The following is a 22,177-nucleotide window of genomic DNA, read 5'->3' as shown; positions in this document are numbered from 1 at the left end:
AGAGAAATTGGCTTCCAGTCTTCTGTTTCAATCCATCAACAAGAAAATGTTTACTTATTCAAATCCTGATGTTCAGAAAACAGCACTTGTAAAAACATAAAGCAGAGAAATTGCACCGTTCTTTTTTTTTTCAGATTATTCATGCTTAGTGCCCATAGGGTACTCATATAGGTTTGAACACTCCTGTAGCTCTAGAGCCTGCACTTTGATTCTCTGTTTGGTCCTACGCCACAGAGATGTTTCTTAGCAGGAGAAGTTTCTTATCAGGGCAGGTAGTTCCACTTCAGATGCTATGGGCTAGCAAAGCAAAGTTCTGCCCCCCACATCCCAGCCAAGCGTGTTCGTCATCACTGCAGATGGAACTGTTTGATGACTCCTTCTGTGCACTTCTGTTTCAACCAAAAAAATGTTTGTTATGATGCTTAAGTGGGATACCAAGGACCAGGACTTCTGTAGGATTTCTTGTTCCAACTGGGATTGTGCAAGGAGTTCATGTCAAGTGAAGTAAATCCTGCATCTGTCACAGGAAATGCAGTGTTGGGATGGGTTTGGACTGTTCTTTGTACGCAAACATGTTCTTGATAAATCTGGTAACTGGGCAAACACATTCTTGATAAATCTGTTTCAAAGCCCCTACCAGTTTAGTTAAACGTAGGTTAGAGGAACAAACCACTTGGTTTTTTGGTTTAGGAAGGGCCACCTGAGCACAGTGTATCAGTGTCTAGGGTGTTGCTCAATCCACTGGTATAAATGTAGATGCAGTACATTAAATTGCAGCCTATTTATGGATTTGAAGGTGTCTGTGTGATTAAACAGTAACTCAGACACAGTGAACTTTGAGATCTGAACCTTACGGGTGAAGAAAAAAACAACACACAGTTCCCACAGTGGTTTGGCAATTCAAACGAGCTCTGCTTTGAACATTCTTTAACCCAGAATTTTCTCAGTAGACTGCTGTGTTTGAGAAGAAAAAAAATCCCTAGCACAAGGTAGTTGGTGTAAAATCTAGTGGATAGCTATTTTGCATAGAATTAAATGAAAAAAAAAAGAAAGAATGTGAATTATGTAATTGGCTGTTGTAGGTTGTAAAGCCAGAGAGGAATGTAATCCAATCATCCATATGATGCAGGGTAAGGACCTTTCCCTGGTGCTCTCTGCCTGCTCCTAGTCATTTAGTCTCTGGGAGACCCATGAAAGCAGCAGGACTTAGTGGAGTTAAGCACATACCTGAGCTGGCTGTGTAAATAAAACTTCAATGACTGACATAACATACCAAAAATGTACAGTGATCTGGGGCTCACCTCATTGGACAGTTGATGACTTTTCTCTTGTCCCCACTAGTGGTGTTCAGAGTTCCTGCCATCGTTCTGACACTCTCCTAGTCCTATACTCTTAAATTTCCCATCTGAAAAAGGAGAGTAAGAAATGGTAGGAAGAAAATGCACTTCACTCAGCTTCCATGGGAGCCACTTCTAAGAGTTTCTGAGAGTTCAGTTACTGCTGTTTCACCAGCAGCCCCATCAGAGTGAGTTTTGGGAGGTGGATTGGACAGCAATGGTCTGGCACCTCTTATACCATCAACTATTTCCAAATTGTATCTCAATGAAATATGTTGGCAACAGTGTGTGCACGACCTTTGTTTTTCCTTCAGTGAATAAAGCTCATGGCAGCCTGAACCATTGTCCTTTTTATTTAAAACAAGTCTTTCAACTGTGAGCCAAAAAAATGCTTTTCAGTAAAGCTTTGAAAAATCATAAAAGAAGTCCAGCAGCTTGCAAGTATTTTCCATTGCCTGGCTATTAACAAAGTAGAATAGATTTTTGTGTGTGTGTTTTGGGTAATCCTTTGCTCCTGAACATTGCACCTTGTCCTGTCAAATGAACTTATGATCAATAATTCATTTTTTTCCATTTTTATTGGCGCTTTCAGACACTTGCAGCCTTGGACCCTTCTGACTATTCCCTTTCTTGACAATACACATTCATATCCAATCCCTCTTCATAAAGTATGTCATTTTTCATTCTTTATTATTTCTGCTGACTATCATTCTTTTACAAGTTTCCCAAATAACTTGAAATGTGGTACATGTTGTACAAACTATTTTTGGCATGATAACATCAGGGATATGTATCTTCAGAAATCTCTCACCAGTTGAGCTAAATTTCTACCTTTTATTACAACTAAAGCATTCTGAACAAATGTTGTGGCTCTTGACTGTATCTGGCAGCACTGGGCTTGTTTAAATTGGGGATTGTCACATGAGGAACTTCTGCTGATTTTGGCTAATGAAGAGGAAGGTGACCTTTAAAGTAAGTATGTGTTAAGGACCTTGATTGATCCATACTGTCCCAGCACATTCGTGGCATAATATGGTCAGAGAAGAAAATAACAATAAACAGCAGGATGTTCAGACACAGGTACTGTGCACTTTTCAGTGCTTTTCATGGGGAGTTTATTATATGGCATTACACAAAAGCCAGGCTGACACTAACTCTGTTATTTCATTAGTCAAAGTTAGTAGCTTGGCTTGATCTTAAAAAGCTTCAGAGACTGAATGAATGGAACAACCATCCAACCTGGCCCTACTGTGATTTTTTGATAATTCCATTCATTCAGTCTCTATCATCACACCAACCTACATCATGACATGGATATCTGGGCCTGGACTGGACTCAGTTATTTAAGATTTCTTTGAAGAACTGGAGCACACAGTCTTGTTATATGTTTAAATCTTGCAGTGACAAAAGCATGTGGCTAAGTGGCCAATATCCAATCTTTTTTTTTCTTGCCCTTCTGAAAGACAACATCTTTCTGTCTTTCTGCTTCTACAGAGCATCCCCAGCTTAAAGTTTAGCTTCATTTCCAGAGGTTCCTAAATTTCTTCATTAGTTCTTTTAAAACTCTGAGATGCATCTCCCCTTAAGTTGAGGACACATATATTTAGTTTGTTCAGATGTCCTTCCATCATCTTTTTATTCAGTCCCTGTTCCTCCAGCTGAGTCTAGTAATCTTCCTGAATTTTCCTGTAAAAGGTTCTTTGATGTCCTCATTTTCATTACTCATTTTATTGCAAACCAAGCCAAACTGGTATTTAAAATCTTGGTATTTTTTGTAAGTGTGATGTAGTGCTTTTTCTCTTAATGGAAGTATAGCTTCCAAAAACAATTTACATTTTTGCTGTGCTCTTGAATATTAATCAGACTTCTTTTACTCTCAAACTGGAGCTGTTTGACAGTCTGGTATTATTTTTATCCAGATTTTTCCAGGAAGTTGGCAACAGTACATGCTGGAAAGCAGTTCTTCAATATCTCTTTCACTGAAATTGGTGGTTCATCAACACTGTCTGTAATTTCTGTTTCGCTTGCACAGCAATAGAATTCAGTATGAATTGCAAATAAAAGGAATCTCAACATTAGGCATTTTTTCAGCACATGGAGTTGAATTAACTCTGCTCAGTTTTATAATGTTTTCCTGTGTTGTAGAAAAATATAGAGAGTTTAGGCCCTTATCTAAGACTGATCACAAGTCGTCTGAAGTTCAAGGTTTTTTCCCCTCTCACAATGAAGTTAAACAATGAGCCGGCATAGTTCAATACCAGAATAGTTGCATTCAAAGAAAGGATTTAAGAACTGTGAAGTATTAATGTAAAGCAAGTAATGCACCTGAGATCAGACTCTGCCTCTGGTGAAGTCTTTAGGTCTGTTAAAAGGGGTAATATGGGAGGCATCGAAATATGTGCTTTGTCTGTTTATGTTCCTCTCACAGACCTGCATGGCTTAAAGCATAAGAAAGAGTGAACTCAAACTTCTCATTTTGAGTCTCAAGGGCTATTTCATAGCCAAGAATAACCAGAGCATAGATAAGCTTTTTATGCTAGGAGCTATGACATGGCTAAAGGCCCCTATTATTCTTGTTCTGTGCAATCTAGAGAATTTCTCTTGGCTGATTATATTTCCCAGGGAATAAATCCAGTTATTAGCCCTCGGTACATTACAGAATTGAGAGTATCTTAATTTACAGTGCTGCAACTGGGTCTCTGCTGCACACAATTTAACTATGCAAAACCAACCTGTATATTTTAGAATATGTTTAGAGTATTATATCTTGTTATATAGTCTAGTTGCAATATACCTAAATCTGTAGGATAATGGTTATCTTATTGAAGCCTTAGTGTTAAAAGTACATGCTATTGGCTATGTGCCTAAATACACTGAGCAATTAGATACAGACTTCAGTTCTAAGAAACTCACAGGTGATTACTTGGTTTTATTTCCTGAATTGTGACTGGCTAAAGTATGTCTGCTTTGCTGTGTCTTAGCATATTTTTTTAGAGTATTTTCAGAATATCTTTGCAGTTCTTCAAGGTGCAAATTTAAACGTTCTTCAAACTCTCTTGTATGTCTCTCTTCTTCTTGAAGGAACTTTTCTATTGTAGCAAGGAAGGACATCTCAGAGGGAGACTGAACAATGAAGAGAAAAGCATGATTAGTAAAACCCAGCAAGTACTCCAACATTTGCATTATCAAATTCCAGATCTGAAAAACATCTTAACCTATAGCAGCTAATAACTCTATAATGCTTCATATCTCTCCAAGAAAACATGAATTTAGGCAGACATTTTCAAAAGCACTCAGGTGCCTAAATGACCTAATGTGATGTTTGAATACCTGTGATATTCACATAATTTGGATGTAGATTTGCCATTAAAAATCTAAATATCCCATTAGAAAGAATTAAGCTGCTTCAGAACACCCAAAATCTTTGGATCAGCTAAAGGTTATGTTCATCACGTGCATAATTTAAACTGGGGCAGAGGATAATAATCTGTTTTTTGGAATTACAGAATGTAACTCGTACTGGGTACTGCTGATTGCCTGCTGTAATTTTAGCTCTCTGCTCCTATGGTGTGATGCTTTCTGAAGAAAGGAAGAAAACCTATGCTCATTTCAGTACGATCAACATCAAGCCCTGATATTCCAGAGAATGTACTAGATTTTATTTGCTGCAAGTAGTTCACTGAAAAATCACTTTTCCATTTAATGAGTTTCTAGTAGACTGGGACATAAACCGTACCAAAAGTGGTCTTTAAATGGTTGTCATGGGATGCAAAGTTGTATAAAGCAAAGGACATGAGTGAATCTTTGCTGGAAAAAGTTCTAAATTTTTAAGCAGCAATTTTTGTTAATTCTTTTTGCTAACACTTAGGATGCATTCACTGGAATGTCTTTATCAAAAGAAATATGAAATAATTTTTCTTTGCCTAAAGATACTATACTTGTTTAAATAAATTCAGTATTTATTTGTACAGATGAATACAATTTTATGACATGAATATTTAACAGTTGATTGAGAAAAACTTAGTACTGAGGCTGAAGTACTGAGTACGAAAAAGATAATTTTCTGTCTTTATTTGATCATGTATTGAGAAAGATGGCTGACATTTATTATCTTAATTAAACCATGTGTTAAATAGCTTTAATAGCCAGTTGAATTATTAGTCTAGAATCTCTGGTTTTGTTTTTCCTAGAATGTAAAAAGTCGAGTTCTTCTGTCAGCACATCAAATAGGAATGGCTTCAAATGATTTAAATATTCAGATGTTTTGTGGAAAAGGCCAATTCTATTACACATGTAAATTTTTATTCTAGGCTTCGTTGTATCAGAATAGGGTATCCCCTACTTTCTTGACAACTTTGCTTTCAGCCTAGTTTAAAGCTGCCCTTTAGTAGCTTTTCAGGCCAAAAGATACTAACTAGAGGAATTCTTTAAGGCACTCTCCTCTCCAAACTTTTTGCAGCAGACCTTGAGATGAAATTTAGAGATTTCCTATAGGAATCCCCTTTTCTTTTCAAATGACAGCATATAAGCAATAGCTGGAAATAAATTCTGAATATAATGCCTTCTAGAGTGAGACAGGCTTTCTGATGTACAGGATGCCTAAAATGAAATTCACAAATAAAGTAGAATCTTCCTTGTCTCAGTCCCTCTAAATTAGTGCTTTGTAATAACAGGACAGAGAATAAAAAGTGACTTAATTTACCATGTAGGAATAAGGAACCTGAAGGTATGGTATTGCTGTGTGCCACAACACTTTTCTATCAATCCCTGCGTTATCAGGGATAAGAAAGAATGTTATGTTCCAGTGTTAGAGAAACTCTGAAGGAAGATCACCTGCCTCCTGATTTGCCTCATAGACACACGCGTGATTTCCCACCCATAAATCATGATTGTTTTCACATGAAGATTTTGAATGCCATGGCTACATACACATTTATTCATTCATGGGCTAGGTTACAAAAATATCTCCTTCTGATGTTTGGATTCAATGATAGAGTTTGCAGTGCAATTTTGAGTTATTTGAAGAGGGCTTTTGTGTTATGAAGAAGACATTAGATTTGGCTTTACTTAAAGAGTCACCATGTGTTTCATTTACTGAATACCAGCTCTGAAATCACTGAGACAATAACAAGCAAATAAAATACTTCCAAGCTAAGAAAACAGGAAAATATAAATCTGAAAAATGAATTTAATAGAATCATGGAATCACCAGGTTGGAAGAGACCCACCAGATCATCCAGTCCAACCATTCCCACCAATCTCTAAACCATGTCCCTTAGCACCTCGTCCACCTGTGCCTTAAACACCTCCAGGGAAGGTGAGTCAACCACCTCCCCGGACAGCCTGTTCCAGTGTCCAATGACCCTTTCCGTGAAGAATATTTTCCTTATGTTGAGCCTGAATCTCCCCTGGTGGAGCTTGAGGCCATTCCCTCTTGTCCTGTCCCCTGTCACTTGGGAGATAAGGCCAGCACCCTCCTCTCCACAACCTCCTTTCAGGTAGTTGTAGAGAGCAATGAGGTCTCCCCTCAGCCTCCTCTTCTCTAGGCTAAACAACCCCAGCTCTCTCAGCCGTTCCTCATAAGGCCTGTTCTCCAGCCCCTTCACCAGCTTTGTTGCTCTTCTCTGGACTCGCTCCAGAGCCTCAACATCCTTCTTGTGGTGAGGGGCCCAGAACTGAACACAGGATTCGAGGAGCAGTCTCACCAGTGCCGAGTACAGAGGGAGAAGAACCTCCCTGGACCTGCTGGTCACACCACTTCTGATACAAGCCAAGATGCCATTGGCCTTCTTGGCCACCTGGGCACACTGCTGGCTCATGTTCAGTCGCTGTCAACCAACACCCCCAGGTCCCTCTCCTCCAGGCAGCTTTCTAGACAGACTTCTCCTAGTCTGTAGCACTGCACAGGGTTATTGTGCCCCAGGTGCAGGACCCGGCATTTGGTCTTGTTAAACCTCATGCCATTGGACTCAGCCCAGTGGTCCAGCCTGTTCAGATCCCTTTGCAGAGCCTCCCTACCCTCCAGCAGATCCACACTTCCACCCAACTTAGTGTCGCCTGCAAACTTGCTAAGGGTGCACTCGATGCCTTCATCCAGGTCATTGATAAGGACATTGAACAGGGCTGGACCCAGCACTGAGCCCTGGGGAACCCCACTTGTCACTGGCCTCCAGCTGGAGTAAACTCCATTTACCACCACTCACCTTGAGAAAAAAGTCATGTCGAGCTTTTATATATGAACACCAGATGGACATGATTGCTAGTCTTCAGAAGTGTTAAATCGAGTTATGAAAGATTCTCAGACATTTGTTATAACAATGTTTACAATTGCTCACCTGTCATGTTGGCCTCATGATCAATCTATCTTCATAGAATCATTTAGATTGAAAAAGACACTTTAAGATCATTGACTTCAGCCATAAACTTATTACTGTCAAGCCACCACCAAACCATATCCCTAAGCACCACATCTACACCTCTTTTAAATTGCTCCAGAGATGGTGACTAAACCCCCTGAGCAGTCCATTCCAGTGCTTGACAACCCTTTCAGTGAAGTAATATTCCAATCACTAGCCTAAGCCTCTCCCAGCACAACCCAAGGCCATTTCTTCTCGTCCTATTACTTGTTACTTGGGAGAAGTTACCAACATCCACCTTGGTGCAACCTCCTTTCAGGTAGTTGTAGAGAATGATAAGGTCTTCCCTCAGCCTCCTTTTCTCTAGACTGAACAGACCCACTTCCTCAGCTGCTTCTCATAACAATTGTGCTCCAGACCCTTCACCACCATTTTCCTAAAATGCTGGTGTCCTTTGCTTCAACTGGTACATACTTTGATGTGTTTCTTCTTGAAATACACTGTAAACTCCAAATGAGACATTTCTGAATTTCCTCCAAGTTGAGAGAAGAATGTTTATCACTTCAAATAAGCAGATCATGGTTCCCTACTTGAGGGTCAGACATCACTGACTAGGATTTTGGATAGCTGCCTAATACACTGCTTCTTTATGCACATGGAGAGAGGGTTGTATCTAAGCAGGTCTAAAAGGCAACATTGCTTATTAGCAACAAAGCTTTGCTTTCCAAGCCTCTGGTCTGTTCTTCCACTATGTTCTTTATTGTCATTACTTTCAGTGCCTGAGGAAGAAAAGCCATAAAGAAAATGCTTTAATCCGTGTCTCAGACGAGATTCATGGTCTCTAGTTTTGAATTTCTTTTCCTCAGAAAACACTTCTTTTATGTCTTTTGATTTTCTAACTGCAGCTGGGTATAAATAGGTTCATTGATAAGCTTTCAACCTAACTTGTTGGGAAGTTAGGCAATTTTTTTCACTCCTACAGTGTCAGCTCTTTCTTTCGTGTAGACCAGTAAGGAGAATCACTTTTTTTTGTGTCATCATTTACTAGAAATTAAGGAGTGCACCTGATAGACATCCATATTTCCACATATGAAATATGTGCTGAATATGTCATAGAATCATAGAACCACCAGGTTGGAAAAGACCCACCGGATCACCGAGTCCAACCATTCCTATCAATCGCTAAACCATGCCCCTCAGCACCTCATCCATCCGTCTCTTAAACACCTGCAGGGAGGGTGACTCAACCACCTCCCTGGGCAGCCTGTTCCAGAGCCCAATGACCCTTTCTGTGAAAAATTTTTTCCTAATGTTCAGCCTGAACCTCCCCTGGCAGAGCTTGAGGCCATTCCCTCTTGTCCTGTCCCCTGTCACTTGGGATAAGAGGCCTTTTAGGTAGTTGTAGAGAGCAATGTCTTCTCTTTAAGAAAGAACTACTCAAACTGCTTATGAATTAACTCTGGATTGCTGGGGAGAACACTCCAGCAAGCTAGGTCCTACATCCTACACACTGACTAATTAATTTGCATAGAGTAAATCTCTTTCTTGCCCCATGGGTTGTCCCAGCATTCATAGATGCATCTTCAGAAGGGCAGCATAAAAACTTTAACACCTGGCATATTCAAACACTTACTGGTCTAACCATGAGTGGTCAAATCCGAGTGTTAAAATCTTCTCAAGTTTAGCTCCTTCTACTTTCCAGGGAAGTTCTTGTAACACCAAGACTAGAAATTGGTCTGGCTAATTTCAGTCTCACTCTGTGAATAAATCTGGGGACCTTTGGGAGTGGTTTCCTCCAACCACACACAGCAATAAATATTAGGCAGCAGGTACAAATTCTGGTCTTCAATGTGGTTCTGCTTATAAATGAAAATAAAAATTGAGATGCCTAGGAAATTGCCAAATGACAATGGAAGGCTTTTAGAACGCCTGAAAGGAGGTTGTAGGGAGGATGGTGCTGGCATTTTCTCCCAAGTGACAGGGGACAGGACAAGGGGGAATGGCCTCAAGCTCCGCCAGGGGAGGTTTAGACTGGATATCAGGAAGAAGTTTTTCACTGAAAGGGTCATTGGGCACTGGCAGAGGCTGCCTGGGGAGGTGGTTGAGTCACCATTCTTGTAGGTGTTTAAAAGACGGGTAGACGAGTTGCTGAGGGGCATAGTTTAGTGGCATATAGGAATGGTTGGACTCTATGATCCGAGAGTCTTTTTCAACCTTGTGAATCCATGATTCTATGATTCTATGAAAAGAAGCATGAACAGCCGGTTGATTGTCCCCCTCTATTCCGCTCTCGTGAGGCTCCACCTGGAGTAATGCTTTCAGTTCTTGAGTTCGGAGCATAACAAGGACATGAACTTGTTAAAGTGAGTCCAGAGGAGGGCCATGAAGATGATTAGAGGAAGAGGAGAACTTCCCATATGAGGACAGGCTGAGAGAGTTTGGGTTGTTCAGCCTGGAGAAGGCTCTGGGTAGACCTAGTAGCAGCCTTCCAATACTTAAAGGGATGGCCTATAAGAAACATGGGGATGGACTTTTTATCAAGGAGTATAGTAAAAGGATGAGGGGTAATGGCTTTAAGCTGAAGGAGGGTGGATTTAGATCAGATATTTGGAAGAAATTCTTAACTATGAGGGTGATGAGGCACTGGGACAAGTTGCCCAGGGAAGCTGTAGGTGCTCCATCCCAGGAGTTGTTCAAGGCCAGTCTGGATGGGGCTTTGAGCTATCTACAGTGAGAATCTGTACTACAGAGATTGTCTTCCAGAAGCCACATCTCTGATAAGAAAGGATGTTTGTCCATTTGTGAAGTGGACAGCAGAACTAGAGTATGACAACAAACTGCTTGAAGATGATTGTTGGTGTTCCCTTCTCTCATGCTTAAGGGGATGAGTGGCAAAAATTGATTCTCAATAGTGGCCTACTGATTCTCCTCAGTAAATGCTGAAGTCTTCCCTCCTATCTCTCTACAGGATCAGCCACACACCTTTGGTTCTGGATCTCCTGGGTACAAAGATGCACGTATCACAGCTGGACAGAGAGATGGCTACACTCCATTGCCTACAAATCTGTTAGTTCCATTATTTAGTGATGGTATGGTTGCATGGTCTGAGGTCTGGAGAAAGGAATGCTAAGTTTTCAATTGGAAAAAAATAGTGGCCTGTAGAGGAGGCCTAACAGAGAACAGAAGATACTCAGAGGAAAATGCTTAAATTTAAACAGAGATCTAAAGTCAAAGAATTATAGAAAGTTTTTCCTAAGAAGTTGCCCTAGGCAAAGTGGGCTTTATCCCTCTTGTCACAGATCTCGATCATTTCCAGCCTATGAGGACTGACAGAAAGAATGCTTCGCTGTTACTCTTTCATGACAAAAAAAAGTAAGGATTACAGCAGTTATCATTTCTATTCCTTTTTGAATACAATATCTAACACATAGGAAACAGTTGCTGCAGTTTCTATAATTCTATCTATCAAACGAATGCTCTACAAACTTTTTGTGTCCTATGGCACTGATGGCAGTAAGTTTGCAGGTATTGTGGAAATACACTTAGAGTGCCCATAAAGAAGGCAACATGAAGCAGAACGCCCCAATAGAGAAAGCAATGAGCTAAAATGTAGAAATCTCTCTCACAGTCACATAATGGACTGTAATTATCACCATTGTTATTAGTGCAGAGGTGTGGCCCAGTAGGGGGATGTTTGATCTCCAGAAAAACTGCATTTGTATTAGGATAAGGTATTTCCATTTTTTCTGAGCTGGCACTATATAAATAATAATGACAACAAGGGTGATCTAATTTTTTGGCTCCTCCAAAGATGCATTTGCTCCACAGATGGATCTTTGAAAATATATGTATTATAGGAAAATAGTTACTCACAGATAATTTCATGTCTTCTGCATTGTAAACAGGGCTCCATAAGGTGCCTGTACTGCCCTTCTCAGGAAACGGCCCACCAAAGCCCAAAGGATACCCCACTGGTACTGATGGAGATTTATCATCTGTTTTCTTTTCATAACCTCTGTTAAGTGCATAAGAAGATAAAGTGCTATCACTTTTAGAACCAGTGATATTGCCTTGGCCATATGAAGCAGGACTACAGTTTCTGTGGTATCTGCTGGCTGTGAACATAGCAATCTGTTGATGTTCTATTTTCCATGCATCTTTCTTTTGGAGAGTTCTAAAAGAGAAAAAAAAATCAAAACCCAGTTAAAACTCTAAACTATCATAGCAAAGCTAAGGTCTTTTTTTATTTGCTTGTACATCGAGTTATAACATAAGACTGAGCATAACCAAGTTACAGCAATTTAGCAACTTCCCACCTAAGTTACTGTAAATGTCTCGATAACTTAGTTACAGTATGATGGGAACTATTCTGAATTTAGCAACACAAATAGGGGGAATGGAATATTACTGTATATGTAAGATGGGAAACAAACCCTATTATTAGTGCTTGGATAATTAGCCAGTTTTGATCAAATATAATCTTAAAAAACTATGCTCAAATAACTAGAATTTAGAATAAATGCTTGTCATGGTTTAACTCCAGCCAGCAACTTGGCACCATGCACCTGCTCGCTCACCAACCCCTCCCCAGTGGGATGGGGAGGAAAATGGAAAAAAGGTATAAGTCATGGGTTGAGATAAAGGGGGTTTAATACGACAGCAAAGGAGGAGAGAATGGCAATAATAATGACAATAAAATGATATATAAAACAAATCATGTGCAATGCAATTGCTCATCCCCCACTGACTGATGCTCAGCCTGTCCCCAGGCAGCGGTTGCAACACCCTCGACAGCTCCTGAATTTATATACTGAGCATAACGTCATGTGGTATGGAATATCCCTTGGGCCAGTTTGGGTCAGCTGTCCTGCCCGTGCCCTCTCCCAGCTTCTTGTGCACCTCCCCACTGGCGGAGCACAGGAAGCTGAAAAGTTCTTGACTTAGAATAAGAACTACTTAGCAACAACTAAAACATTGGTGCTTTATCAACATTATTCTCATACTAAATCCAAAGTACAGTGCTATGTCAGCTGCTGAGAAGAAAATTACAGAGTAGTTTAGGTTGGAAAAGATGTTTAAGATCATCAAGTCCAATCATAAACCTAACACTGCCAAGTCCAATGCTAAACCATGTCCCTAAGCACCACATCTACACCTCATTTAAATACCTCCAGGGATGGTGACTCTACCACATCCCTGGGCAGCTTGTTCTAATGCTTTACAACCCTTTCAGTGAAGTAATATTTCTGAATTTCTAGTTTAAACCTCCCCTGGTGTAACTTAAGCCCATTTCTTTTCGTCCTACCACTAGTAATTTGGGAGAAGAGTCCAACACCCACCTTGCCACACCCTCTTTTCAGGCAGCTATAGAGAACAACGTCTCCCCCAAGCCTCCTTTTTTTCCCCACGCTAAACAGCCCCAGTTCCCTCAGTCCCTTCTCAAACCACTTGTGCTGCAGATCCTTCACCAGCTCTGTTGCCCTTCTCTGCACATGCTGCAGCAGCTCAATGTCTTTTTTTATAGTGAGGGGCTCAAAACTGAACACAATATTTGAGGTGCGGAATAGAACCAAAGTCGACTTAACTCTATCTCATCCAAAACCAGGACAATACTTAAAAAAATAGTACAGGAATCTTTGATCCTGCATTTTTACTGCAATACTAATTTTGCCACTGATGCAATAATAACACTTTAGAGATTAACATGAGAAATACAGAAATTTTTAAAATTGTATAAGAACACACTTCTGAAACTATGTGAAATCTTTATGCTCATGAAAGAATTTAAAGTATTTTATTATGATGTTCCATAACTCTTGTAACCCACATACAGTGATCAGAGTGGATGTGAAAGCATATATTTGTATTCATTTGCAGTTCTGTGAAGCAAAAACTATTATGGTTAACAGCAGCTTTAAAAAAAAAAAAGCAGCATATTTTCTTCCCATTCAAAATGTCTTCTCTTCCTGACATTTAACTGAACGAATCTGAAACCATATTGGTAAAAGCAGAGAATTTTGAGACTGGCTCATCCAGATGTCTGCTGAATGAGACTAATTTTCAACTGCATTTTTAGTTGTATTGCATACCAACACATGCAAAAATGTTTTTAATGATTTTAGATTTTATTACACTTCTGTGACAATATTTTTGACTGAGGTAAAAATTTCCATTGTATTAAGGTCTGTGCTTATGATAAAATTGAAATTTCAGTTTTGGGAGGTAGCTACTATACTTAAACATGATAGCTGGTTTAAAAAGATCCTGTCATTGCAAATATCCTAAAACATTTTACTAATTTGAAATGCAGCTATAAAAGCTTTTAAAGTTCAAGTCGTTGATAGTTCAGTTGTTACTAAAATGTAGTTGTTATAAACTTCCAAGAGTATGCAGTGCTGCTCAGAACCAAGGAAAACAGCTTTAAAAAAAATAAAAAAGAAGAATTAGCCAAGCAGAATGACAGGCCATTGTTTTCTGCAGAAAGTTCACACCATCATTTCTAATCTTAATTTTTGGTGTTGGGAGAAGGTGGCTGTGCAGTTGTAATGGACTCTGCTTGCACATAAGCCCTGAAAGATGAAGCTGACTACCCCATAAATGGACTGTGCAGAACAATTCAGAGAACTAATGAAGAATATATTTTTCTCTGAGTATAAAAGAAGCAGTGATTAAAATACTCCGAACGCTACAGGAAAGCAAATTACAAGCATGATGCTATAATATTATTATATATTATTATTATATATTCTAACATAAACCTCTCTAAAAGTATTCATCAAACCTTCCAGTTTTCTAAATCACCTGAAATATTTACCTTTCTGGGAGCAGTTTTCTCCTTTCTTCAATCCTTTTCTTTAAATAAATACACTCTGCTTTTTGGGCACAGGAGAATGACTTTTTTCTTTTTCTTTCCCTGATTTTAAAGTTCATTCCATCTATTGTTTAGACGAAAGGCACAATGAAAAAACTGCCACAACTGAAGATAGGTGGCATGAATAATAAAATCACAGATTTTTCTTCATCTTGTGTTCTGACCTTTTTGGAAGTAATTTCCTCTGTAAACCCACAGTAAAGCCTGTGATCTGTGTTCTTTCCCCACCACCCAGAATGGCTTGTCTATGTATTTAATAACCATTCTTAATGTTATGTTATAGCTTACTTCACTGCTACCTGAGTTTTCAGACTTGGGTGCCTACAGTTATGGTAGCTTTTAGACAGTACAAACACACACCACCCCCTCTTCTGCCAAAGGACTGATTTTTAGAACTCCACTTCTGACTTTAATCCATAGGATTGCTGGGAATGTTTGCTGTCTTAGAAAAACATGACACCTACATTTAAGTGCTTTGATACGGATACTATCCTTTCACCTCAGACAGATTTCACAGCTGGGGTTTAAATTTCTGCCAGTTCAGTGCAAAATAATGTCTGAGGACAGACTTCTAGTTTGAATACATATGTAAAGGTAGGGAAATATCTGCCAATTGGTAAAAAAGGGTCCATTTGTTTACATTGGCAATGCAAATACACTATAACTGCAGCTAATAACTTGTGCTTCCAGTGGGTTACTGTCACAGAGTATTTAAGATATACACAACATTAATATCACCGTTGACATGGTGACATATGGGACAAAAAGTGAAAGAATGATGTCCTCACAGAGGGAACTTATATAGGCAGGATTGATTTTTCCAGACTCATATATAAAATCAGCCTGGTCCCTATGTGATCAATGACTTCAGTGGTGCAAAACACATTCTTACACAGCTTGAGCTGGTTAACATACCTAGTACTGAGAAAGAAAACAACAGGTCTTTAACGACCAGAATGTCTTCAGAACTTTTGTTTCTGTTTTACTTTGCAAGTGTACTGCTAGCTTGATGCTTAAAAAGCATTGTCCTGTAGAGATTTTTTTCATTGCTTCCAGTTTATCTATTGCAATAACTGATAACAGCAGCATGACTTAGAGACTATGACCTCCAAAGGGTAGCGAAAACCTCCCTAAGACAGATACGCCGCGACACAGATCTTTTATGAGATCTCCAGCTACCTTATCAGGCATTCATTCATAGCCTTTACCCTTCACTTTTGCCACATGATGAAACTGCACTTTGGCTTGACCAGTTACCTATTTCATATATATTTTTCTATGGCAAATAAAAATTTTATTTTGGAATTCACATACATGTTGTAATTTTGGAAAAAACAGTCTAAACACATCAGCTTAATCAGAAGAAACCCTCTTCAAAGATACCATTATTTAAATCAACTATATGTCGCCAAGGCCTAAGTAAAGGATTAAAAATTTGAGGGCAGGGAAATCTTAGGTAAATGGCAATTAGGAGTAAAACAATTGTCACATATAATTAAAGTGATTACAGGTGGCTGCAGTCTTTTTTTTTTAGCAAAAAGATGCCACTCCTACATATCTTACATTGTAATATTTAGAAATTCACTCTATACTGAAAGAAAGAAGAAATCATGCCTCTCTCTAAATTGCCAATATAACTTCCTGCAATTTCCTATATTTTCTCTAGAGGTCTCCTGTCTCAATAAGGGCTGTGCCCATGCCTGGGATTCTGGTGCTGATATGAGACATGACATAAAAATGTTATAGAATATACTTGGTTGAAGACTTATTTTTTTTTTTAATTGTGCAAACCTTTCTAGGTTTCTGAATGCAAACAGGAAAACCAAAAAGTACAGCTTCTGAAAATTACTATTTAAAACACAAGCACACACCTCGCCTTGCACAAACACCATGTTTTCTTTTTGTAAAATGCAATCTTTTTGCCCTTTCTCTGGTGCCATAATTACCATGGAAACAGAACTGAAAATTAAACAGAAATAACAAGGTTTATGCTCACAAGGAAGATAAAACATGCTCCAGAGTTCAACTCGACCACCATCAACTGCCTGGTTTGTCTGCATACATTTGATAGTTGAAAATTCAATTTCAGTTTTCTGAGAAAATCTTGAGGTAGTTCCCTGTTTGGGAACAGAGAACTAACAGTACAGAAGGGGTGCAGTCTTAAAAAAACCGTCTGACTGGTGTGTATACATGGCCCACGTGGAATTCACTCATTTTTTGAAATCTGTGTATGCATTTATTTAGCTAAATAGATTTTCATTTGGGAAATCAAACACACATTTTAGGTCCTGGAAACCAGGCTCAAGATATATCTTTCATCAGATTAATTGGAAAGATAATTTAGATTGTGTTCAGTTGTGTGGTTGAGATTTCTGTTGTGAGGAAGGTTAGTTTTCCCAGGTTTCTCCCTCCCAGTTTTGGTTTAACATTGGCCTTCAATGGCTATGAAATCAAAATCCTGCATTTATGAAATTACCTGCATAGTTCTATTGTATCTTACACTTAAATTCTCATGAATTAAATTTCACAGTTCCTCATGTACAGCAACTGTAATTCCTGAGAAAAATGGGAAAAAAATTGTATGTTTTCTCGCTTAAGAAGAGCAGAAGCATTAGGAAAAATTGTGCTCACCAATTAATGGTGAAATTATGAGACATAAAGGATCTGTGTCTTGGTTTGTAAACATTTGTTTCAGCAAAACCTTCAACATAATTTGAAACTTAGTAGGAAAACAGCCATACCTGCCATTTCTGTATATATCTGTATCTATGTGTGTAGCATATGTATGTACATACATATAATATATACATTTACATACACATGAGTACTACCTGCAACACTAAACATTGTATTTAAAAGGAAAATTTAGCTGAGAATTTAGCTACGTATAATGATGTCATTACATTTTGCAGAAAGAAAATCACTTTACATTTTGCCAAAGACAGAATGTACGAGTTTGAAATCTTAACCTGTATAATCTTGGCTCCAATTATTTAAACTTTACTTCACAGAATTGTTTTTCATTAGGGCTATCATGCAAATTCTTTATTACAAATGATCAAAATATTTAGCTTCCTATTAATTTTTACTCTCTTGTATGGTGAAATAGCAGGGAATTTAATTTTCTTTTTATTACTCCAATGCCATGATTATAACGTTTGAAGGTAATTCAGTGCTTCACTGAATATAGGGAATTAAGAAGGAAGTCATTGCTGCAATGTGTTTCCGTGAGTCTGAGTATTCTTAAGCCTCATTATTTTTCCCTAACAAGGAGTTTATTGTAGTAATGATTTATGCAGGGCATCTGAAATTGTGTTTCTTTTAAAAATCAGGTCACCCAAGAACACCAAAACTATACAAGGCATTAAAATATATTTAATGAAACTTCCAACAAATGAAACTGGCAGGACACAAAGCTTTTCAGCAGGAGTAGTAGTTCAAACTGCTTATTAAGATAACCTCCTGTGGAGCAGTTTACCTCTCATGTTGATTTTTATATCCTTTCCTTGTCTTGTTTTTATTTGGCAGTAAAAATACATTCTGTCCTGTTTTGCAAAACCTAGAACTAAAAGTAACTCTAGCAGCACATAAAAATTTTCTCATGTTGTTTCATGTGACAGATACTAAAGGAATGATTAAACATTTTTGGGACTTCATTTATTGCCAAATTCAGTAGCCAACCAAAGAAATAAGGGACATTCTGACAGATATACTAACTAGGTCTGATACTTATGTTGGTGGGAGTTCTGAATGAACAGAACCAGGAAATAAGATTTAACAGTTTGGCCCAGTTAGATGAGTCCAAAAAACTTCCAGGAAGTTTCATATATGTCTACAAGCTAAATATTACCTCTCTTCCTTTTCTTGCATGTTTGAATGGGTTTTGTAGCTGTGCTTTGTTTCTCTGTATGTATCCATGCAACCCAGTACTGATGTTTCTGTGTCGTTTTGTAGTTCAACAAGACTATTTTGTAGTGTTAAACTCTCATGTTCCTGCTCGTGAATGGAAGGTGTGACATTTCCATGCTCTTTGTTAGATAAATCCATATTCTGTGAAAGGAGACATGAATATAATTAAATAGTAATTTTTTTCCACGGTAAACGGATGTTGGTATTTTTAAAAAGCAAACACAAAACAACGTTCTATGCTAAAGAAAGACCTAGCTACCATATATAATCAGGCTGCACTTATAGCAAACCAAGAGAATTGCCTCCAGAGAAAGAAACCACTGCAGATAAATGGAAAAGAAGGGATAAATGTCTCTATAATACAATGAAACAAATTAAAATTTCTCAACAAACACGCATTCAAAATATTATTGTTGTAAATTCATGGCTTGCTTTGTAAACCTTATGACATGGAAGCAACCGTAATAGCTAAGCTGCAGACTGTATTGCTCCCTCCAGCAACAATTCCAGCAAAAATAACAAGAAAAATTATAGAAGATCATTACTATACTAGATACAGGGAATGTCTACAGGCACATTTTAATATCTGTGTCAAGATACAGTCGCCTTCAATTTTAGAAGCAGTAAAGTATGTTAGCAGTGTGCTAGAGTGCTCTCTGTGTCCTGAGCTCTGCTTCTCAGCTGGGTTAGCTCACATGGCATACAAGTCAAAATATTGGAAGAGGAACCAGCATGAGCACATCAGCTAGGGGCTAAAGAGGCCCGTCCGCTTGGAGCTTAAGCAGAGAAGTTGGAGATTAGCTCTGGAATTTGACTAGCTAGGATACCTCATTCCTTTTTTGTCATATCACTTATACCATGAAGCCTATGCTGCACAGCTGAGCTAGCGAAATTGGAACTACCTCTCTGTAGAATACTACATTGCATTGTGTAAAATACATTTGCAGTAACAGTACACTGTCATCAACAGAAAATTATCAAAAGATTTATCAGATTGCACACAAAAGACTAAAAACTCATTGTGCTTTCATATATTTCTAGATCTTCCTTATTCTTTTAGATCCTGGTAACTTATGAGTATTAAGGATTTAGTTCTTAGTGTACTGCTAGCACAACTGGACTCCTGAACCTAAAACCTTGTCATTTCCTTGCACTAATTGGTCTGATGCCATCTCTTCCCATAAGCCTTGCCTTGCTGGGCTAGTTTTAGGGGAAATTTATTAGCCAAAATGGCACAGAAGTGCTGAAAAGTATAAGAAAATTTAATAGTTCATGCAAGTATGTGGGGTAGGGGCTTAGGTGTGTCTCCCAAGTGGAGAGGAGAGGCAGAACAGAGGAGGGAGTGTGCTAAGTCACCCTACGACTAATAGCTTTAGAATCAGTAGTACAGTTAGAATGGCATGAACCCCAAAACTGAGTTGGCACAGCTACATTGCTTTTGAGATCTAAACCAGTAACCCTGGCTGATGGTGCATTACATTGCGCCATACTGGCTTAGGCTGGCACTAGTTGGAGCGGTTTGTGTAGTGCTCTCCTGTCCTGCACAAACACATCTGTAAACATCTCTCCAGTCCCTGAAATCTTAACACCAAATACCTCACAATCTTCAACATGTAGATCCCTATAATACACTAGGAAAGAACTATTAAGTCCACAAATGCGTTGATATGTGTACTGACTTCGGTATATCTAGCAACGGGATTTTACCATTAGAATTTAACAAATGTGGTATCTACAAGGATTCTTGCCAGACAGCTCTTCTCAATCTTCATGAAGAATCTCACTGGAGAAGAACTAGATGCACATACGCACATATCCATCTATGTTTCCACCATAATAAATCCTGTAACACATGGTTTAGTGATTGATAGGAATGGTTGGACTCGATGATCCAGTGGGTCTTTTCCAACCTAGTGATTCTATGATTCTATATATCTCTCTGTAATTGTGCACATGTATTATAGGTAATACATCACTGATAGACATATACGCTATTTTACGGGGACGGAAAAATGTGACATTCTTTCATGCATTTTTCAGTCTACAGTAAGACAATTAACAGGCAAGTAATCCCCCAAAGATGTATTTACAGCTGCATTTACAAGCAATATTCCAGTGCCTTTTCTAGTGATAGATACAACAACTGCAGATGTTCTGTGAGCAGGGGATGCTTTGAAGATTTTTGTGGAAGGCAGTATATATAATATTTATTATATCCACATAAAGTATAGTTCTACATGATATTATGGCACACTTTTTTAATGAATCAAACCTTAAATATCCCATTTGGAGAGAAATAAATACTAAACTCAGAAAATGAGCTGGGTGGGGGCAAAATGTGTTAGTTTTTTACAATGTTATTTCAATATCATATGAACAAATGGGTGAAATAGTAAAAAAAGGGACATACTTTTATATCTGTGAGACTGATGACTGTTTAAAAGAAAATATTTGCTGAAATATGTGGTGTCACGTACAAAAAATATTAGGCTCCTGGAAACGGTTACGCATCTAGACAGTTACTGAAAAATTTAGCTTACTTCTATCTTATTGGATTTCTAGAATTAATGTCAAAATTATTCCTAGCTATACCTATCTTCTGGCTGCCTCTGAATACCACTTGGTTTTGATTATGTACACAACTTATTTTTTTTTATTTTATTTTATGCAACTCAGAAATCTCTAAACCTGCCATGGTCTCAATCTACATTTACAATAAATACAAGTAACTGTTTTGCAAATTGCTTAGAGAAAAAAAGAAAATTACCGTGCAACTTTTACACCCTTGTTTTTCCATCATCTCTCTTAGATGTGTGTTTTCAGATTTGATAACTTTGTATTGGAAGTCCAGCAACTAGGAAAAGATTCAATTATTAGTTAAATACGAGAATATTACTGTTAACTTGAAATAACATTGAGGATAGATGTATGCAAGTTTAATTTTACAAAGTAAACATTAAAAATTATGAAACTAACTATAATATTTTTTCTTGAAATACAGCAATAGTAAAGCAGAAAGAAGTCTTAAACCACCTATAAAAGGTATACAAATGCAATTTCTCTGCTTTTATTTAACTTTTTGAAAAAAATACGCACTGAGGAAAATAAGGGAGTTCACATGCAGTTATGAGATACCAAGAGGGTCAGATTTTGCAGGCCACTGAAACTGGATGAAATCCTAATTGTGAAGCCTAGGAATGTCATCCACTTTTTTAGTGATACAATAGGGAATACGGCCTGGTAAAGAGTGCCATGCAGTAGCAGATGTTTCTCATTTTTCCAAACACTAACTTTCCTATTGGCAAAAGTAAATGTTCACAATGTTCAATACGCAGTGACCCTCTCAGAAAACCCAGAGATACCCAGAAACCTCTAAATATGAAGGTTACACAGATAAGTAATGAAGATAACATATTTGGTTTTAAAACTGAAACTTGCCATGAAAACACTGGTATCTTACAGTTTTAAACTTACCAGATTTTTTGTAAGCAGATTTGTAACATTCTTCAAAAAGCTTTAAACCCCCATGCCACAAAAAATAGGAAATGTTCTAGATAATATAATAAATGGTTCTAAGATAAAATGTGTATAATAACAGCAAACTGGAAGTTTTCATGAACTTCTGCATGTTAAAATGGTAACTATGTTTGACGGTCAGAATGAATTGCACTTTTGATGTATAGTTAGTTAATATTTACTGATGC

At 38.1% G+C, this 22,177-nt stretch overlaps 1 protein-coding gene across 1 annotated transcript in view; it reads right to left on the bottom strand.

The window, feature by feature from the left end:
- Window positions 1-3,752: 3,752 nt before the first annotated feature.
- Window positions 3,753-22,177, bottom strand: part of DEUP1 (deuterosome assembly protein 1) — a 48,705-nt gene continuing 30,280 nt past the window's right edge. Inside the window, exons 10-13 of the mRNA XM_069883403.1 lie at window positions 21,241-21,327; window positions 18,415-18,614; window positions 11,567-11,867; window positions 3,753-4,460 (exon numbers count right to left, since the gene is read on the bottom strand). Of these exons, the coding sequence (XP_069739504.1) occupies window positions 4,257-4,460; window positions 11,567-11,867; window positions 18,415-18,614; window positions 21,241-21,327 (792 nt within the window). The 3' untranslated portion in view covers window positions 3,753-4,256. The remainder of the gene's footprint in view (window positions 4,461-11,566; window positions 11,868-18,414; window positions 18,615-21,240; window positions 21,328-22,177) is intronic.

Source organism: Phaenicophaeus curvirostris, chromosome 1 (genome assembly GCF_032191515.1).
Source record: "Phaenicophaeus curvirostris isolate KB17595 chromosome 1, BPBGC_Pcur_1.0, whole genome shotgun sequence".
Classification (NCBI taxonomy): Eukaryota; Metazoa; Chordata; class Aves; order Cuculiformes; family Cuculidae; genus Phaenicophaeus; species Phaenicophaeus curvirostris.
The sequence above is the reverse complement of the archived record's forward strand: the minus strand, read 5'-3'. Positions and strand labels throughout refer to the sequence as shown.